The 17740-nt window shown below is 40.5% G+C and overlaps 1 protein-coding gene across 4 annotated transcripts in view; it reads right to left on the reverse strand.

Moving 5' to 3' along the window:
• Positions 1 to 17740, reverse strand: part of LOC128695607 (integrin alpha-PS3-like) — a 263263-nt gene that overhangs the window by 29683 nt on the left and 215840 nt on the right. For all 4 annotated transcript variants that reach the window (XM_070084870.1, XM_053786331.2, XM_070084871.1 and 1 more), the window contains exon 19: positions 11542 to 11696. In XM_070084870.1, the coding sequence (XP_069940971.1) occupies positions 11542 to 11696 (155 nt within the window). The remainder of the gene's footprint in view (positions 1 to 11541; positions 11697 to 17740) is intronic.

The following is a 17740-nucleotide window of genomic DNA, read 5'->3' on the forward strand; positions in this document are numbered from 1 at the left end:
CTTAGTATATCTTCCCAGTTTATATCGGTTAGGACTTGGTTTACTTGGTCCCACTTTATGTTTTTGTTATTGAAGTTGAATTTGGTGAATGCTCCCTCGTGACTAGTCTCATTTTGTCGGTCTGGGGCTCCACGCATACATGTCTGAACCTCAATTATGTTGTGATCTGAGTATATTGTTTTTGATATGGTGACATTTCTTATCAGATCATCATTGTTAGTGAAGATGAGGTCTAGTGTATTCTCCAGTCTAGTAGGCTCTATTATTTGCTGGTTTAAATTGAATTTTGTGCAGAGATTTAAAAGCTCGTGTGAGTGTGAGTTTTCATCAGAGCTGCCTCCTGGTGTTATTACTGCAACAATATTATTTGCTATATTCCTCCATTTTAGGTGCCTTAAGTTGAAGTCCCCCAGGAGCAAGATGTTGGGTGCAGGAGCTGGAAGATTTTCCAGACAGTGGTCAATTTTTAACAGCTGTTCCTGGAATTGCTGGGATGTTGCATCCGGAGGCTTGTAGACTACCACAATGACTAGGTTTTGGTTCTCGACCTTTACTGCTAAAGCTTCCACTACATCATTTGAGGCATTAAGCAGTTCTGTGCAAACAAGTGACTCTGCAATGTACAGGCCAATCCCCCCCTTTTGCCTGTTCACTCTGTCACATCTGTATAGGTTGTAACCTGGGATCCATATTTCGTTGTCCAAGTGATCCTTTATGTGGGTCTCAGTGAATGCCGCGAACATTGCCTTTGCCTCTGCAAGCAGTCCACGGATGAAAGGTATTTTGTTGTTTGTTGCTGGCTTTAGACCCTGTATATTTGCAAAGAAGAATGTTATCGGACTGGTGGTATTGTTGGTACTGGGGGGGGATTTTTTTTCCGGCATTAGTATCTGTATCTGTTGGTTTGGAGTGGAGGCCATCGACTGTGGTTCCACTCCAGGAATGACTGGATTTGGTGTACGATTTCTGCCATTTCCTGCCAGTTTTTTTTCCTTCCTGGCACTAAAAAACCTCTCCCTCTTGAGTGGCTGTGGCTACCCAGGTTTTCCCATGGCCTGGATGTTTTGTATCTTTTTGTCCCCTTTAGATGGTATGCCTGGCAATTTAAGTTATAGCACAGTCTTTCCTGTACTGAAGAGGTACACATTTCAGGGTGAAAAAGCTTACAGGAAGGGAGTTTGCATTTTCCTGTTGTCATATGGGCATGGCATTTTCTAGGGTGGTCATAGTTGCATGTCCCATCTGTTTTTCCAGATTTCCCATGCCAGCAGATCCTATGTTTGAGAAGAAGTCGTTTATCTTGTTAGCTATGTCAGTGGGATGTAGTGGTGTTTCATTAGGTTTAGTTAGGACAATATTCTTGGTTTTTCTCAGTTTGTGGGTCCCTAGAATCTGAGAGAGTGTTTTCCAGGTCTTTTTTATATCTCCTCTAGTGTCTGTGAATCTACTGGAGTAGTATAGTTGTTTGGCTTTTTTTATTACTTTGGTGAGAGCTGATGAATAGTGTTTAAGGGTATCTTTGTGTATTAAGCCCTGTCTATATTGCTTTTCATATTGGTGTTTCTTGTCTATGGATTTCAGAATGGTGCTGGTTAGCCTTGGGCAACCAAGCCGTTCGTTTGTGATCTGTTTTGTTTTTATAGGACAATGTTTGTTGTATAGTCTAAGTAATTTGTTAAGAAAGATGTCTGTCCAGTCATCAGGTCACTTCCACTTAAGGAAGGAACACGGCATCAGACCTAGTAGCACAAGGTAGTCAGGTCCAACTCAAACCACCCACATTCACTCATGTATTTATCTAAATTATTTTTAAAACTACACAACGTTTTAGCCTCTGCAATGTAGTCGGGAGTTTGATCCACTCATCCACAACTCTATTACCAAACCACTGCTTTCCTATATTCTTCCTGAATCTGAATTTTTCCAACTTGAAAGCATTGGTGCAAGTCCTGTCTTGGCTGGAAATTTTCAGCACTCTATTTACATCTCCTTTATTTATTCCTGTTTTCCATTTATACACCTCGATCATATCCCCCCTAATTCTACACCTTTCTAGAGAGTGCAGATTCAGGGCCCTCAGTTTATCCTCATAGGGAAGATTTCTGATACATGGGATCAACTTTGTCATCCTCCTTTGTGTGTTTTCCAGCGCATTTATATCCATTCTGCAATACAGTGACCAGAATTGATCAGCATAATCTAAATGAGGCCTAACCAAGGATATATAGAGTTGAAGAACAGCCTGAGGACTTCTATTATTTATACTTATAGATATGAAGCCAAGGATTCTGTTAGCTTTATTGCAAACACTAATGCACTGTTGTCTTGGTTTTAGATTACTGCTAACCAGAACACCTAAATTCTTTTCGCAATCAGTAGTATTAAGATCTACATTATTTAGTTTATATGTGGCATGGTTAATTTCCTGTCCAACATTTAGAACTTTGCATTTGTCTATATTAAACTGCATCTGCCACTTCTTCGACCACTGCATCAGTCTATTCAAATCATCCTGGAGTGCTCTAGTGTCCTCATTAGAATGAATTGGATGGCCTATTTTGGTGTCATCAACAAACTTACTTATGTTGCTATTTATTCCCTCATCTATGTTGTTTATGTAAATTGTGAACAATGGGCACAACACTGATCCCTGCGGAACACTGCTTGTGACGAGCCCCATACTGATTCCTCCCCATTTAAGCAAACTTTCTTCTGCCTATTTGTCAACCATGCCTCTACTCCTATTCCGTGTGCCTTAAGTTTCCTCAATAGCCTCTGATGTGGAACTCTATCGAAAGCCTTACTGAAGCCCATATACACAATATCATATTCATTACCAAGATCTACCTTAGTGAAAAAAGTTAGTAAATTCGTAAGACAGGAACGCTCCTTTGTAAAACCATGTTGAGATTCATTAATCAATTTATGCCTATCAAGATGGCTACGAATTGTTTCGGCAATTATTGATTCCATAAATTTTCCCATGACGGAGGTAAGGCTTACTGATCTATAGTTTGAAGCTAAGGACCTGTCACCTGCCTAGTAAATAGGTATTACATTTGCCATTTTCCACTTATCAGGCACTATGCCAGTTTGTAGTGATATGTTGAAAAGATTGGCCAAAGGTATGCTAAGTTCCTCTTTACATTCCTTTAACACCCTTGCAAACAGTTCATCAGGGCCTGGGGATTCGTTAGGTTTGAATTTCTCTATTTGTCTGAGGACCATATCACTAGTTACGGCAATTGTGCGTAGTTTATTATCATCCTGTTCTACATAATCTATTATTTCTGGAATTTTGCAAGTATCTTCCTGAATAAAAACTGAGAGGAAGTAAGTATTGAAAATTTCACACATATCCTTATCACTGTAGTGATCTGGCCTGAGTTACTCTTAAGTGGGCCTATCTTGTCCTTAATCTTACTTCTGTATACCTAAAAGAACCCTTTTGGGTTAGTCTTCGAATCCCTTGCAACCTTAGCTTCATAATCCCTTTTTGCTTTTCTTATTCCTTTTTTTATTTCTCTCTTGAGTATATTGATTTCTTAACTGCCCATCCCCTCTTTTGATATGCCTATATATGCCTCTCTTTTGACCAATGAGATGTTTTAATCTATTGTTCATCCATTTGAGATCATTTTTGTTAGATCTAATATCCCTACTCAGAACAAAAGTTGTCTGGGCAGCTAGAACTATGCTCTGAAAAATGCCATATTGACAACCAAGACCACCTACCTGACCCATAGTCAGGTCATCCCAATTTAGCCCACCCAGGTAATTTCACAGTCCCACGAAATTGGCCAAGCGAAAGTCTAGGACAGAGATTTGATTGCAGTTATTTGGGTAATTCCACAATACATTGAAACAACGTGATTTGTGGTCGCTTTCCTCAAGCTCGTCATTAACCTCAAGATTATCAATTAGTGATTCTTTGTTGAGCAAGAACCAAGTCAAGCAGATTGTTTCCTCTAGTTGGTTCTGTCACAAACTGTTTTAAAAAGCAATCCTGAACCGTATCAAGATAGTCACTAGACTCAAGATTTCCTGTCACATTGTTCCAATCAATTTGTCTAAAGTTAAAAATCTCCCATTAACACAACATTTTCATATCTAGATGCCTTATTAATTTTGTCCCATAACAGCTTACTGCACTCCCTATCAAGGTTTGGGGGCCTATAAATCACACCCAAAATTAATTTGTCACGACCCTCAAGAAACTATAGCCAAACAGATTCTGTGTCCAATGTTTCTAATCTTGTATCATGTCTAAGACAACAATTTAAATTATCTCTGACATACATCGCCACTACACCACCACCCTATCAGTGTGGAATAGTTTATAACCCTGAATGTTGTATTCAAAAGGGATTTCTCTATCTTTCAGGTTGAGCCATGTCTCTGTCATAGCAATAATATCTATATTACCTGCACTTGCAAGTAATCTTAGCTCATCTATCTTATTTCTTAGACTTCTACTATTTGTATAGTAAACCTTAAGGGTGCTAGTCCCTCATTGCCCTCTACTATCTCTCTTTGTTTGTTGATCAATTGCTTTGCCTTTACTAGCAACTTTATTTTGAATATTGTCTTTTAAACATATCCCTGAGGTATCCTGATAATATCTGCTGTTTTCAACCCTAATACTGCAGCCTGACTGTTTCCCACAAACACCCATACCTCTATAATCTATCAGTTTAAAGTCCTAGACAAGTCATCAATTACCCCTTCAATCGAACTGGCTAATGCAACCACTCAGCCCCCAGAGAGATGAACCCCATCCCTTGCATACATATCACGTTTGCCATAGAATTTGTTCCAGTTATCAATGAATAGGATTGCAAGTTCCTTGCAGTACCTGTCTACCCAAATGACTTCGAACAGGCGATAAATGACATGCCCATGCACTCTGCCCCAGAGCCAGACTCATGGAACTCCGTGTTCATCAAGAACTGCAAGAAGCCCCTATCACAAGCCTTTTCCATCCTATGGAGAGGGAGCATGGACACGGGGGTCGTCCCAAAGTTACTAAAAACAACAGACATAGCCCCACTCCACAAAGGGGGCAGTAAAGCAACACCAAAGAACTACAGACCGATAGCACTAACATCCCATATCATAAAAATCTTTGAAAGGGTCCTAAGAAGCAAGATCACCACCCATCTAGAAACCCATCAGTTACACAACCCAGGGCAACATGGGTTTAGAACAGGTCGCTCCTGTCTGTCTCAACTATTGGATCACTATGACAAGGTCCTAAATGCACTAGAAGACAAAAAGAATGCAGATGTAATATATACAAACTTTGCAAAAGCCTTCGACAAGTGTGACCATGGCGTAATAGCGCACAAAATGCGTGCTAAAGGAACAACAGGAAAAGTCGGTCAATGGATCTATAATTTCCTCACTAACAGAACACAGAGAGTAGTCGTCAACAGAGTAAAGTCCGAGGCAGCTACGGTGAAAAGCTCTGTTCCACAAGGCACAGTACTCGCTCCCATCTTGTTCCTCATCCTCATATCCGACATAGACAAGGATGTCAGCCACAGCACCGTGTCTTCCTTTGCAGATGACACCCGAATCTGCATGACAGTGTCTTCCATTGCAGACACTGCAAGGCTCCAGGCGGACATCAACCAAATCTTTCAGTGGGCTGCAGAAAACAATATGAAGTTCAACGATGAGAAATTTCAATTACTCAGATATGGTAAACACGAGGAAATTAAATCTTCATCATTGTACAAAACAAATTCTGGCAACAAAATAGAGTGAAACACCAACGTCAAAGACCTGGGAGTGATCATGTCGGAGGATCTCACCTTCAAGGACCATAACATTGTATCAATCGCATCTGCTAGAAAAATGACAGGATGGATAATGAGAACCTTCAAAACTAGGGAGGCCAAGCCCATGATGACACTCTTCAGGTCACTTGTTCTATCTAGGCTGGAATATTGCTGCACACTAACAGCACCTTTCAAGGCAGGTGAAATTGCTGACCTAGAAAATGTACAGAGAACCTTCACGGCGCGCATAACGGAGATAAAACACCTCAATTACTAGGAGGGCTTGAGGTTCCTAAACCTGTATTCCCTGGAACACAGGCGGGAGAGATACATGATTATATACACCTGGAAAATCCTAGAGGGACTAGTACCGAACTTGCACACGAAAATCACTCACTACGAAAGCAAAAGACTTGGCAGACGATGCAACATCCCCCCAATGAAAAGCAGGGGTGTCACTAGCACGTTAAGAGACCATACAATAAGTGTCAGGGGCCCGAGACTGTTCATCTGCCTCCCAGCATACATAAGGGGGATTACCAACAGACCCCTGGCAGTCTTCAAGCTGGCACTGGACAAGCACCTAAAGTCGGTTCCTGACCAGCCGGGCTGTGGTTCGTACGTTGGTTTGCGTGTGGCCAGCAGCAACAGCCTGGTTGATCGGGCTCTGATCCACCAGGAGGCCTGGTCACAGACCGGGCCACGGGGGCGTTGACCCCCGGAACTCTCTCCAGGTAAACTCCAGGTAATTGCCCTAGACATACATTCATTGCCCACTCCCTTTCTAAGCAAGATGCTACATATGATTAGGATCCCTCCCTTAGACCTGACTACTTCTATGGCTGACCTGTACTTATCCAGTAACTCCTGTCCCCTGCCCTTCCCAATGTCATTACCCCCAGCACTAAAAACAGATAATGGGCTTGTTCCCATTACCTGACATAATATTATCCAACCTGCTGACTATGTCACCAACACCAGCTCCTGGAAGTCACACCCTATGTCTGACCTTCCTATCTCTGTTACAAAAAGCACGGTTCATATATCTTACCTGAGAATCTCCTAAAATTAGAATATTCTTACCTTGATTTGCAGGGGAGTCACTGATACCTTTAACCTCACTAACCACTGAAGTACACTCGTCCTGGAGAACAGAGAATCGATTTCCTATCTTCACAACTTCTCCATTAACCCTCCTTATTTTCCTTCTTCCTGAACTGTGAACCACTTGCCACTTAAAGCAGCTGCCACTCTCACTGCTGATGACCATTTCCTCCTTACCAGCTCCATCCATCTCACACTCGCTCCCAACCCCATCTAGGCGAAGCTTCAGCCTCCTATTTTCCTCCTGAAGAAGTAGAACCTCTTTCTTCAACACTTGAACCTGAGATTCTAAAACACTACAATAAGCCATGGAGCTCGGTAATACCCCACACTAACTCCCAGAGTTTCTACTTCTGTCAAATCGAATACAGGGGACATTCAAGATGTATACCTTGAAATACCTCTGATGAATTCCAGGTTCGTCTGGTGCTTTCCTGATCAGCCAGGCTGCTGCTTTTGGTGGCCTGCTGACCCATATATCCATCACAGCCTGGTTGATCTGGCACCTAGTAAAGATACTTGTTCAGTTTCCACTTGAAGACTTTTACACTTATCCCAGCAGTGTTTCTGATATCTTCTGGTAAGATCTTAAATAGTCTGGGGCCATGGACCTTGATACAGTATTCCTTTGTTGTGCCCAATGCACACCTGCTTTTAACTTATTTTATTTTGAACTTCCTCCTATGTCTCTCACTCAATTATGTTATGACAGTGTGCAGATTTGGGACAAGGCCCTCAAGTATTGTCCAGGTAGATATTATCATATCTCTCTCTCTTCCACTCCAGTGAATACATATTTAAGATCTAAAGGCATTCCCAGTAATTTAAATGTGTTACTGACTCTATGTGGTCCATAAACAATCTCTGTATCTGTTCCAGTAAATATAAAATTTTCAAAAGTGGTGGTGTGTTGCCAGAACTTCATTTGGTGATCATTCTAACTGCAGCTATTTTAGGTGATTTGTTGTTGTACATTTCCAGGCACAGATACTATAAGTAGAAATAGACTAAAGAGTAAAGAGTGAGTAATGATGTTTGAGGTGAATACAGTTGACCCTCGGTTATTGGCCATTCCACTTATTGGCCAGTTTTTCAGCTTCCAGTTATCAGCCATTATCTTGCTTATCAGCCATTATTTTGCCAGCCACTCGCACGTCAGTCTGGCTTTGTCTCTGGGCTAGTGAAGAAGCTTCTGCTCATTCATCCTAACATTTGGCTGTAATCAATTGTTTTTCGTGGTTAGCAACTGCGAAATAAAAAACCGTGGCCCAAAAGAAAGTTCCTAGTAAAGTTCCTTTGGTAACAAAAGTGAGAAACACAATGGAATTTAACCCTTTCAGGGTTTTTGACGTATTAATACGTCTGACATGCCAGGGATATTGACGTACTAGTACGCATAAATTCTAGCGTCCTCAAATCTAGCAGGAAAATGCCGGTAGATATGAGAGAATGGGTCTCCGTGGTCAGTGTGCGTGGTACAAAATAAATCAGGGACCCAGTGGTGCATTGTGGGAAAGCCATTTTATTACACCTTGTTCACCATGTTTAGAGCTAAGAAATTCCTCACTCCTTGGCTAATTGGGGCTCTTTTGTTTCCAAGTAGCAGTTCAAACACAGATGAAAGTGTCAGTGAAGATAAATTTCACGGTTTTGAGGAATTTGTGACAGAAAGTAATGCACAGGAAACCAGAAGGAAGAAAGGAAGGAAGGAAGGAAGGAAGAAAGGAAGGAAGGAAGGAAGGAAGGAAGGAAGGAAAGAAGGAAGGTAGGAAGAAAGGGAGGAAGGAAGAGATGAGAGGAAGGAAGGTAGGAAGGAAGAAAGGAAGAGATGAGAGGAAGGAAGGAAGGAAGGAGGGAAGGAAGGAAGGAGGGAAGGAAGGAAGGAAGGAGGGAAGGAAGGAAGGAAGGAAGGAAGGAAGGAAGGAAGGAGACCATCAACCTAGGATAATCCAAAAAATTCAGACAGTGACTTATTTCCATGTGGGTTGGTGGGGTGGAGAGGAAGGGATGAGTGTTGACAGGCAGTGAGGGTGGTGAGTGATGGTGTAATCTGTAATTGTGACACTAATTATGCCAGTGACTCAGCATATTTACAAGTCCACCCTCACACAACAACTATAAGCTTACAGAAGCTGTAGCAGTTCTAGGAAGTGTCCAATGACTTTACATGTGTATATATATATATGTTAGAAAAATAATAATAAACAACATTTTTTATTGTTGGTTTGTGTCAACACATTTTGTAAACAATATAATGACAATGTTTGTGAGGTTATTGTGTAGCATAAAACTAGTGAATATACATTCAATATATCTTATATTGGTCTCACAGGCCATAAAAGTTACTTGAAGGAAGAAAAAAAAGGAAGGAAGAAAGAAGTAAGGAAGAAAGGAAGGAAGGAAGGAGGGAGGGTAGGTAGGAAGGAGGGAAGGAAGGTAGGAAGGAGGGAAGGTAGGTAGGAAGGAGGGAAGGTAGGTAGGAAGAAGGGAAGGTAGATAGGTAGGAAGAGATGAGAGGAAGGAATGAAGGAAGGTAGGTTTGTGGGGAGGAAGGGATGTGTTGTGGAAGGCAGTGAGGGTTAGTGAGTGGTGGTATGATGCATCTTTGTGACACAAGACACACCAGTGACTCAGCATATTTACATGTCCACCCCCCACACAACTACAAGCTTTCAGAACCTCTTGCAGTTCTAGGAACCTGTCCAGTGACTCTATATGTGTATATATAGGATAGAAAAATAGTAATAAACATTTATTATTGTTGGTTTGTGTAAACATGTTTTGTAAACAATATACAATGACAGAAAAGTTTGTGCAGTTATTGTGTAGTATACAATGAGTGAATATATACCAAGTAGTCTTTACATTGGTCTCACAGGCCATAAAAGTTACTTGAAAAAATAAAATATTAAAAAATAAAAGAAAAAAGTAGAAAAAACAAAATAAACTATTACCGGGTGACCAGTGACCGGCAGTCGGCGATGTTGCCTTAGGTGGTTCAATTTCTGTCAACTTCACGCCTCCATATCTCGGTAAGTATTGATTGCAAAAAATTTTGTTTTTGCCCTATAATACTCACAAAAAACTCAATTCATAAGAAAAAATAATTTTTTTTATTTCGAATATTTTTCGACCCTGAGTGGGAGTTAAGGATCGAGGGTCTCAACCCTGAAAGGGTTAAGAAAGAAGTTGTTGAAAAGTCTGAGAGTGGTTTTCGAGTGCTAGAACTTGCCAGGATGTATGGGAAAAGCAAATCAACAATCACTTCTATCCTGGCAAAGAAAGAATAAATCGAAAAACAATTAGCAGGAGAGTGTTATGGAGTCAATGATTTGTGAGAAGGCAGGGCAGTTGCATGTGGATCTTGTAAAGAAAATGCCTGGAACAAGTGCTGCTGTTAGAGAATTTAGGGCCAGCAAAGGCTGGTTTGAGAAATATAAGAAGCATAGTTGCATACACAGTGCGGTAAGGTATGGGAAGGCTGCAAGTTCTGACAAATGTGCGGCTGAAAAATTTGTGTAGAAATTCAAGGGGTATGTAGAGGCTGAAGGATTCCTCTTCCAACAAGTGTTCAATTGTGATGAAACAGGCCTCTTTTGGAAGAAAATGCCTAAGAGGACCTACATTATGCAGAAGGAAAGAGCACTGCAAGGACACAGGCCTATGAAAGACAGGCTTACTCTTTTGTTCTGTGGTAATGCTAGTGGGGATTTCAAAGTGAAGTTTTTACTGGTGTATCACTCTGAAAATCCCAGTGTGTTCAAGAAAAACAATGTCATCAAGAATAGATTGTGTGTGATGTAGAAAGCTAATAATAAGGCATGGGTCACAAGGCACATTTTCAAAGAATGGGTCAATGATGTGTTTGGCCCCAGTGTGAAAAAATAAATCCTAGAAAAGAAATTGCCACTCAAGTGCCTCCTGGTACTGGACAATGCTCTCACTCATCCTCCAGACTTGGAAGACCAATTGTTTAGGGACTTCCGTTTTATAACAGTGAAGTTCTTGCCTCCTAATACCACTCCTCTCGTCCAGCCCATGGACCAGCAGGTCATTTCTAACTTCAAAAAAACTCGAAACAAAAGCAGTGTTTCAAAGGTGCTTTGAAGTGACCTCGGACACTGACTTAACCCTAAGAGAGTTCTGGATGAATCACTTCAATATCCTCCACTGCATAAGCCTTATAGGTAAGGCTTGGCAGGGAGTGGCTTCCAGGACTTAGAACTCTGTCTGGAGAAAAGTGTGGCCAGATTTTGTCCAAGAGAGGGATTTTGAAAGGCTTGGGGATAACCCTGAGAACCCTACACCTGTTGGGGAATCTACTGTGTCTTTGGGTCCATTTACCTGTATTGAACATAAAAATTATAAAAAAAGTCTGATATAACATATGGTATGTCACAAAGATTAAATTTAAGAATATGAAACCTAGCACAATATAGCAAAAACTATGCCAAGTAAAAGCACTACAGTAAATAAGAATATAGTAAACTGAAAAGATTTCGGAAATGTACACTTTGGTATGACTAATATTTTTTCCAAAATTGTATTTAAAATGGGAAATTACTGTAGGAAATGAGGCATTAGAGATAAAAGACCAGATGCATAGAATTAAATTAACCCTGAGTGACTCAAGTACCCAGCACCAGTTACTTACTGAGGCTCACGAGGAATTGGAGTGGTAGTCAGGCTTTCTGTGCGATTGGTACTCAGTGGAACAATAGCATTGCTATTATCAGCATTACTTGTAGTACTAACAGCAAATGAAGCACCAGTTAAGTTGCATAAGATTGGCTGACCCATAAAAGTAGCCTGAGAAAAAGTGTGGAGAAATTAGTTTTGAAATACTACATATATGCAAAATAAGTAATACATATTTTATGAAAAAGAGGATAAATAAATATACAAGGTATGGTATAGCACGTAATGAAAGTAGTTTATTAGATTATGTAATGGTGGATAAAAGGTTGATGGGTAGACTCCAGGATGTACACATTTCTAGAGGGGCAACTGATATATCAGATCATTATTTAGTTGTACCTACAGTTAGAGTAAGAGGTAGATGGGACAAGAGGAAAATGACAACAACATGTAAGAGGGAGGTGAAAGTGTATAAACTAAGGGTGGAGGAAATTTGGGTTAGATATAAGCAACTATTGGCAGAAAGGTAGGCTGGTGCAAGTATGAGTAGTGGGGGGGGGGGGGTTGAAGAGGGTTGGAATAGTGTTAAAAATGCAGTATTAGAATGTGGGGCAGAAGTTTGTGGTTATAGGAGGGTGGGTGCAGGAGGAAAGAGGAGTGATTGGTGGAATGATGAAGTAAAGGATGTGATAAAAGAGAAAAAGGTAGCTTGTGAGAGGTCTTTACAAAGCAGAAGTGTTATACAAAGAGTAGAGTATATGGAAAGTAAAAGAAAGGTGAAGAGAGTGGTGAGAGAGTGCAAAAGGAGATCAGATGATAGAGTGGGAGAGGAACTGTCAAGAAATTTTAATGAAATAAGAAAAAAGGGAGGTGAAAGTGTATAAACTAAGGGTGGAGGAAATTCGGGTTAGATATAAGCAACTATTGGCAGAAAGGTAGGCTGGTGCAAGTATGAGTAGTGGGGGGGGGGTTGAAGAGGGTTGGATTAGTGTTAAAAATGCAGTATTAGAATGTGGGGCAGAAGTTTGTGGTTATAGGAGGGTGGGTGCAGGAGGAAAGAGGAGTGATTGGTGGAATGATGAAGTAAAGGGTGTGATAAAAGAGAAAAAGGTAGCTTGTGAGAGGTCTTTACAAAGCAGAAGTGTTATACAAAGAGTAGAGTATATGGAAAGTAAAAGAAAGGTGAAGAGAGTGGTGAGAGAGTGCAAAAGGAGATCAGATGATAGAGTGGGAGAGGAACTGTCAAGAAATTTTAATGAAATAAGAAAAATTTTTGGAGCGAGTTAAACAAGTTAAGAAAGCCTAGGGAACGAATGGATATGTCAGTTAAAAACAGAGTAGGGGAGATAGTAGATGGGGAGATGGAGGTATTGGGTAGATGACGAGAATATGTTGAGGAACTTTTAAATGTCAACGAAGAAAGGGAGGCAGTAATTTCATGCACTGGCCAGGGAGGTGTGTGAGGCATTACGTAGAATGAAAGGGGGTAAAGCAGCTGGAACTGATGGGATCATGACAGAAATATTAAAAGCAGGGGGACATTTAGTGTTGGAATGGTTGGTATTTTTGTTTAAGAAATGTATGAAAGAGGGGAAGGTACCTAGGGATTGGCAGAGAGCATGTATAGTCCCTTTATATAAAGGGAAGGGGGACAAAAGAGATTGTAAAAATTATAGAGGAATAAGTTTACTGAGTATACCAGGAAAAGTGTATGGTAGGGTTATTATTGAAAGAATTAGAGGTAAGACAGAATGTAGGATTGCGGATGAGCAAGGAGGTTTTAGAATGGGTAAGGGATGTGTAGATCAAGTGTTTACATTGAAGCATATATGTGAACAGTATTTAGATAAAGGTAGGGAAGTTTTTATTGCATTTATGGATTTAGACAAGGCATATGATAGAGTGGATAGGGATAGGGGAGCAATGTGGCAGATGTTACAAGTATATGGAATAGGTGGTAAGTTACTAAATGCTGTAAAGTTTTTATGAGGATAGTGAGGCTCAGGTTAGGGTGTGTAGAAGAGAGGGAGACTACTTTCCAGTAAAAGTAGGTCTAAGACAGGGATGTGTAATGTCACCATGGTTGTTTATAGTTGGGGTTGTAAAAGAAGTAAATGCTAGGGTGCTCAGGAGAGGGGTGGGATTAAATTATGGGGAATCAAACAAAATGGGAATTGACACAGTTACTTTTTTGCTGATGATACTGTGCTTATGGGAGATTCTAAAGAAAAATTGCAAAGGTTAGTGGACAAGTTAGGGAGTGTGTGTAAAGGTAGAAAATTGAAAGTGAACAAAAAAAAGAGTAAGGTGATGAGGGTATCAAATGATTTTAGATAAAGAAAAATTGGATATCAAATTCGGGAGGAGAAGTATGGGAGAAGTGAATGTTTTCAGAAATTTGGGAGTTGACGTGTCAGCGGATGGATTTATGAAGGATGAGGTTAATCATAGAATTGATGAAGGAAAAAAGGCGAGTGGTGCGTTGAGGTATATGTGGAGATAAAAAACATTATCTATAGAGGCAAAGAAGGGAATGTATTAAAGTATAGTAGTACCAACACTCTTATATGGGTGTGAAGCTTGGGTTGTAAATGCTGCAGCAAGGAGGCAGTGGAGATGTCCTGTCTAAGGGCAATGTGTGGTGTAAATATTATGCAGAAAATTAAGAGTGTGGAAATTAGGAGAAGGTGTGGAGTTAATAAAAGTATTAGTCAGAGGGCAGAAGAGGGGTTGTTCAGGTGGTTTGGTCATTTAGAGAGAATGGATCAAAGTAGAATGACATGGAGAGCGTATAAATCTGTAGGGAAAGGAAGGCGGGGCAGTGGTCCTCCTCAAAGAGGTTGGAGGGAGGGGGTAAAGGAGGGTTTGTGGGCGAGGGGCTTGGACTTCCAGCAAGCGTACATGAGCGTGTTAGATAGGAGTGAATGGAGATGAATGGTATTTGGGACCTGACGAGCTGTTGGAGTGTGAGCAGGGTAATATTTAGTGAAGGGATTCAGGGAAACCGGTTATTTTTATATAGCCAGACTTGAGTCCTGGAAATGGGAAGTATGTATGTCTCTCTACCTTTAATTCCACCAGGTATTCAAAGTTCAGGATTGCATTGCATTAAGACTAGTGTCCAGAAGGCTCTCATATTCAATTTCACCTATGTAAAATGTACCTGTGGTAAACACTAGGTCCAGTCTCACTCACTCATCATCTCCTCTCTTCCTTTTCATGCCCCTAACATGCTGACTTAGTTTTCCCTAATCATCTCCATCAACTTAGCCCTCCACATTTCCTGTACCCCATGTGGATCTCAGTTCTACCAATCTATTTCTTTGTTGTTGAAATCTCTCATTATAAGCAGCCTTTCTTTACCCCTAAATGCCCTTCTGGCTGCTTCTGATTATTATAATGTCAACTATTGCTTGGTTGTTGTCCTTATATTGCTGTCTTGGTCATCTATTATTAGTAGGTGGTGGGTTGTATATCACTGCAATTACTACTTAAGAGTCCCCCAGTCTTAACTGAGCACACTATGAAATTATATTACTCCAGAGAGAGAGAGAGGGAGATCTGTCATTTCAGCAGAGCCTTCAACACAGGAGGGATGTGGGTGGCTGTTATGGGGCTATAGGACCCAACATGTATTTATAAGTAACAGTTACTCTGGAATACCTAATTATATTGAATTGATGGGGACTTAGCTCTAAATGTCATAAGGACTGATCACCCTTAGGACTGAGAGGCAGCTGGGTCAAGTCTTTTTCTCAATATAATAGGTTATACTATAGACACACAAACACACAGTTTAAATAAGTAGTTTATGAAGTTGTATTTCTTTTTGTAAAAGTAAAATTAAGGTGTGGTAGAATTGTGGTAACTGGAGAATTGTGCTTGGCAACAGTCTTTTGTTTTGGTGGGTGTGGGAGGAGCTTAGCTAGGCTCCTCCCCCTCTCTCTCTCTCTTCTTTTGTTGACATGGAGGTGGCAGGACCTCTGGGTCCTTTTTTCTATCTTTTTGGGGTATTATGTGTGCTCCAGGGGTGAGTTTTTATAGCTTAAGTTGTGGCCACCCTACCCAGAGTGAATAAAGTGTGTCAAAACACTGGTTAGCGCAGAGTTAGTCAAGAAGAGAGAAGGACAAAGTTGCTGAGATGCGCCATGTGAGAGAACAGCTAAGGAGTGTGTAGATTTTTGTTTTGAATATGTGAGGCTGTGATTGTATCTTCTGTACATATCTATTTAGAATACAGTTATATTTTTATAGTAGTAGTTTACATAACCTATGAAGAGGGCTGGTGAAAAGATATCAGACACTCAAGATGATCAGCCATGATGTAAGTATTACCCCTAGACAGATAAGGCCATTAAGTAAAAGCTACCCCACACTAGAACATATAGTGAGAACCTTACTATCAAAGTAATAAGATATACTAACGTAACATGGGAGCTTGACTGGGAGAGTTATTTGACTGCTAAAATAACTCAAAACATTCTTTGAACTATATGTGCTGGTATGGGGTAATAATAGTTGCATGTTCCTGGTAGGAGAAGATTTACCAAGGTGGTGTCAGTGGAAGTGTTGCTTTCATTTTAGTTTACAGGTTGTTTTTCTCCTAAGGTGAGAGGAAGGTTGAGTAACACATTTTTGTTGTGGTTATGGTAAGTTACTCTGTCTGACTTTTTTGGGTTATCCTAGGTTCTCTACACATATGCTGCTATGTATGATAATTCTATGTAACTGTATTTGTGTATACCTGAATAAACTTACTTACTTACTTACATTCAATTTGTGTTATTTTATGTGCCTGTGGGAAAACTTTGTCCACTGATACTGTAAGAGGGAAGCAAGTGTTTAAAGATAAAAACTATGTTAGAAGATGAGTCTTTAAACGTTTTAGGCTTCAGGGAAGAAGGTTATAATTCATCAGTAAACATGCCTGGTAACAGTGAAGATGAGAGATCACCTACTCCAGGTGATATGGAAATAGAGAGAATGAGACTTAAATTAGCAGTATTAGAGGCTCAAATGAACTTAATGAAAGCTAAGGAGGAAGAACGTCAAAGGTTAGGAGGTTCAGAACAAGAGCCTGAGCAGTACTTTAACATAACTAAAGCTGCAAATTTTGTCCCTAAGTTTACAGAGTGACCCAGATAGATATTTTTCTTATTTTGAGAAGACTGCTTTGGAGCAAGGATGGCCCAAACGGAAGTGGGCTACCCTTGTTCGCACACAACTTGTGGGTAAAGGATTCCAGAGAGTAGAGACTCTGGAGGGGCAAAATTTTTCTGATTATGATAAGATTAAAGAGGAAGTATTGCTTGCCTATCAAATGATACCTGAGAAATATAGACAAAAGTTCAGGAATCAAAAATTTCAGGATGGGCAAACCTTAACTGAGTTTGGGAATGAGAAACTGTTCCTTTTTAAGAAATGGGTTTGTTCCAAAGGAGTTAATAAAGACAATAACAAATTAGTAGATCTGATGGTTCATGAGGAATTGTACAATACAATCCCTGTTGACCTCAGAGAGTATCTGGAGGACAAAAACCCAGATAATCTTTCAGAAACACTGGATCTAGGTGACCGATTCTTGGCTCGCAGGGAACTGGTAAGTAAAAACAGTCATGCTGCTTCTGAAAATTTCCCCACTCGTTCTAAACCTTATTCCAAGTCCTATGGTCATAAGAGTAAGTGGGACAAGAATTTTCAGGGACAAATGAAGGCTGAGGTGCCCTCTAAAATAGAAGGAAAAGGTAAGTCAGCTGGAGTTCAAAGTTTACCTAGACAATCAGATAATGTTTCAGGTCCTCGAGTAAACAGTACCAGTCCTACACCAAATGGTAAAAATACCTTTAAGAGTTTTATCTGTTACTACTGTAACAAAACTGGACACACAAAAGTTTTGCTGGTCAAGACGGCGAGATCAAGAAAGGGAGGAACCATCCCAGGGGACCCTAACTGCAGAGATACATCCAGTTGCCTGCATTAGGTCTTCAAGGCAAGGTGAGGAGGAACCTTTGGATCTAGACCCCAGGATGTGTATATTTTCTAGTAGGTCCACAGTTGGTTTGCAAACGGATGTAGGCAGAGTTGAGAACATATTGTCCTTGAAGGATGGATGTAGCACCTACTCTTTGCTATGTGCTGGAGTGCTGCCAGTGTCTAAGGATACCTATACTGGGGTAGATATATTGTTGAAAGGTATTACGGGTTCAACCATAAGG

This window comes from Cherax quadricarinatus, chromosome 14, assembly GCF_038502225.1.
Source record: "Cherax quadricarinatus isolate ZL_2023a chromosome 14, ASM3850222v1, whole genome shotgun sequence".
NCBI classification, from domain to species: Eukaryota; Metazoa; Arthropoda; class Malacostraca; order Decapoda; family Parastacidae; genus Cherax; species Cherax quadricarinatus.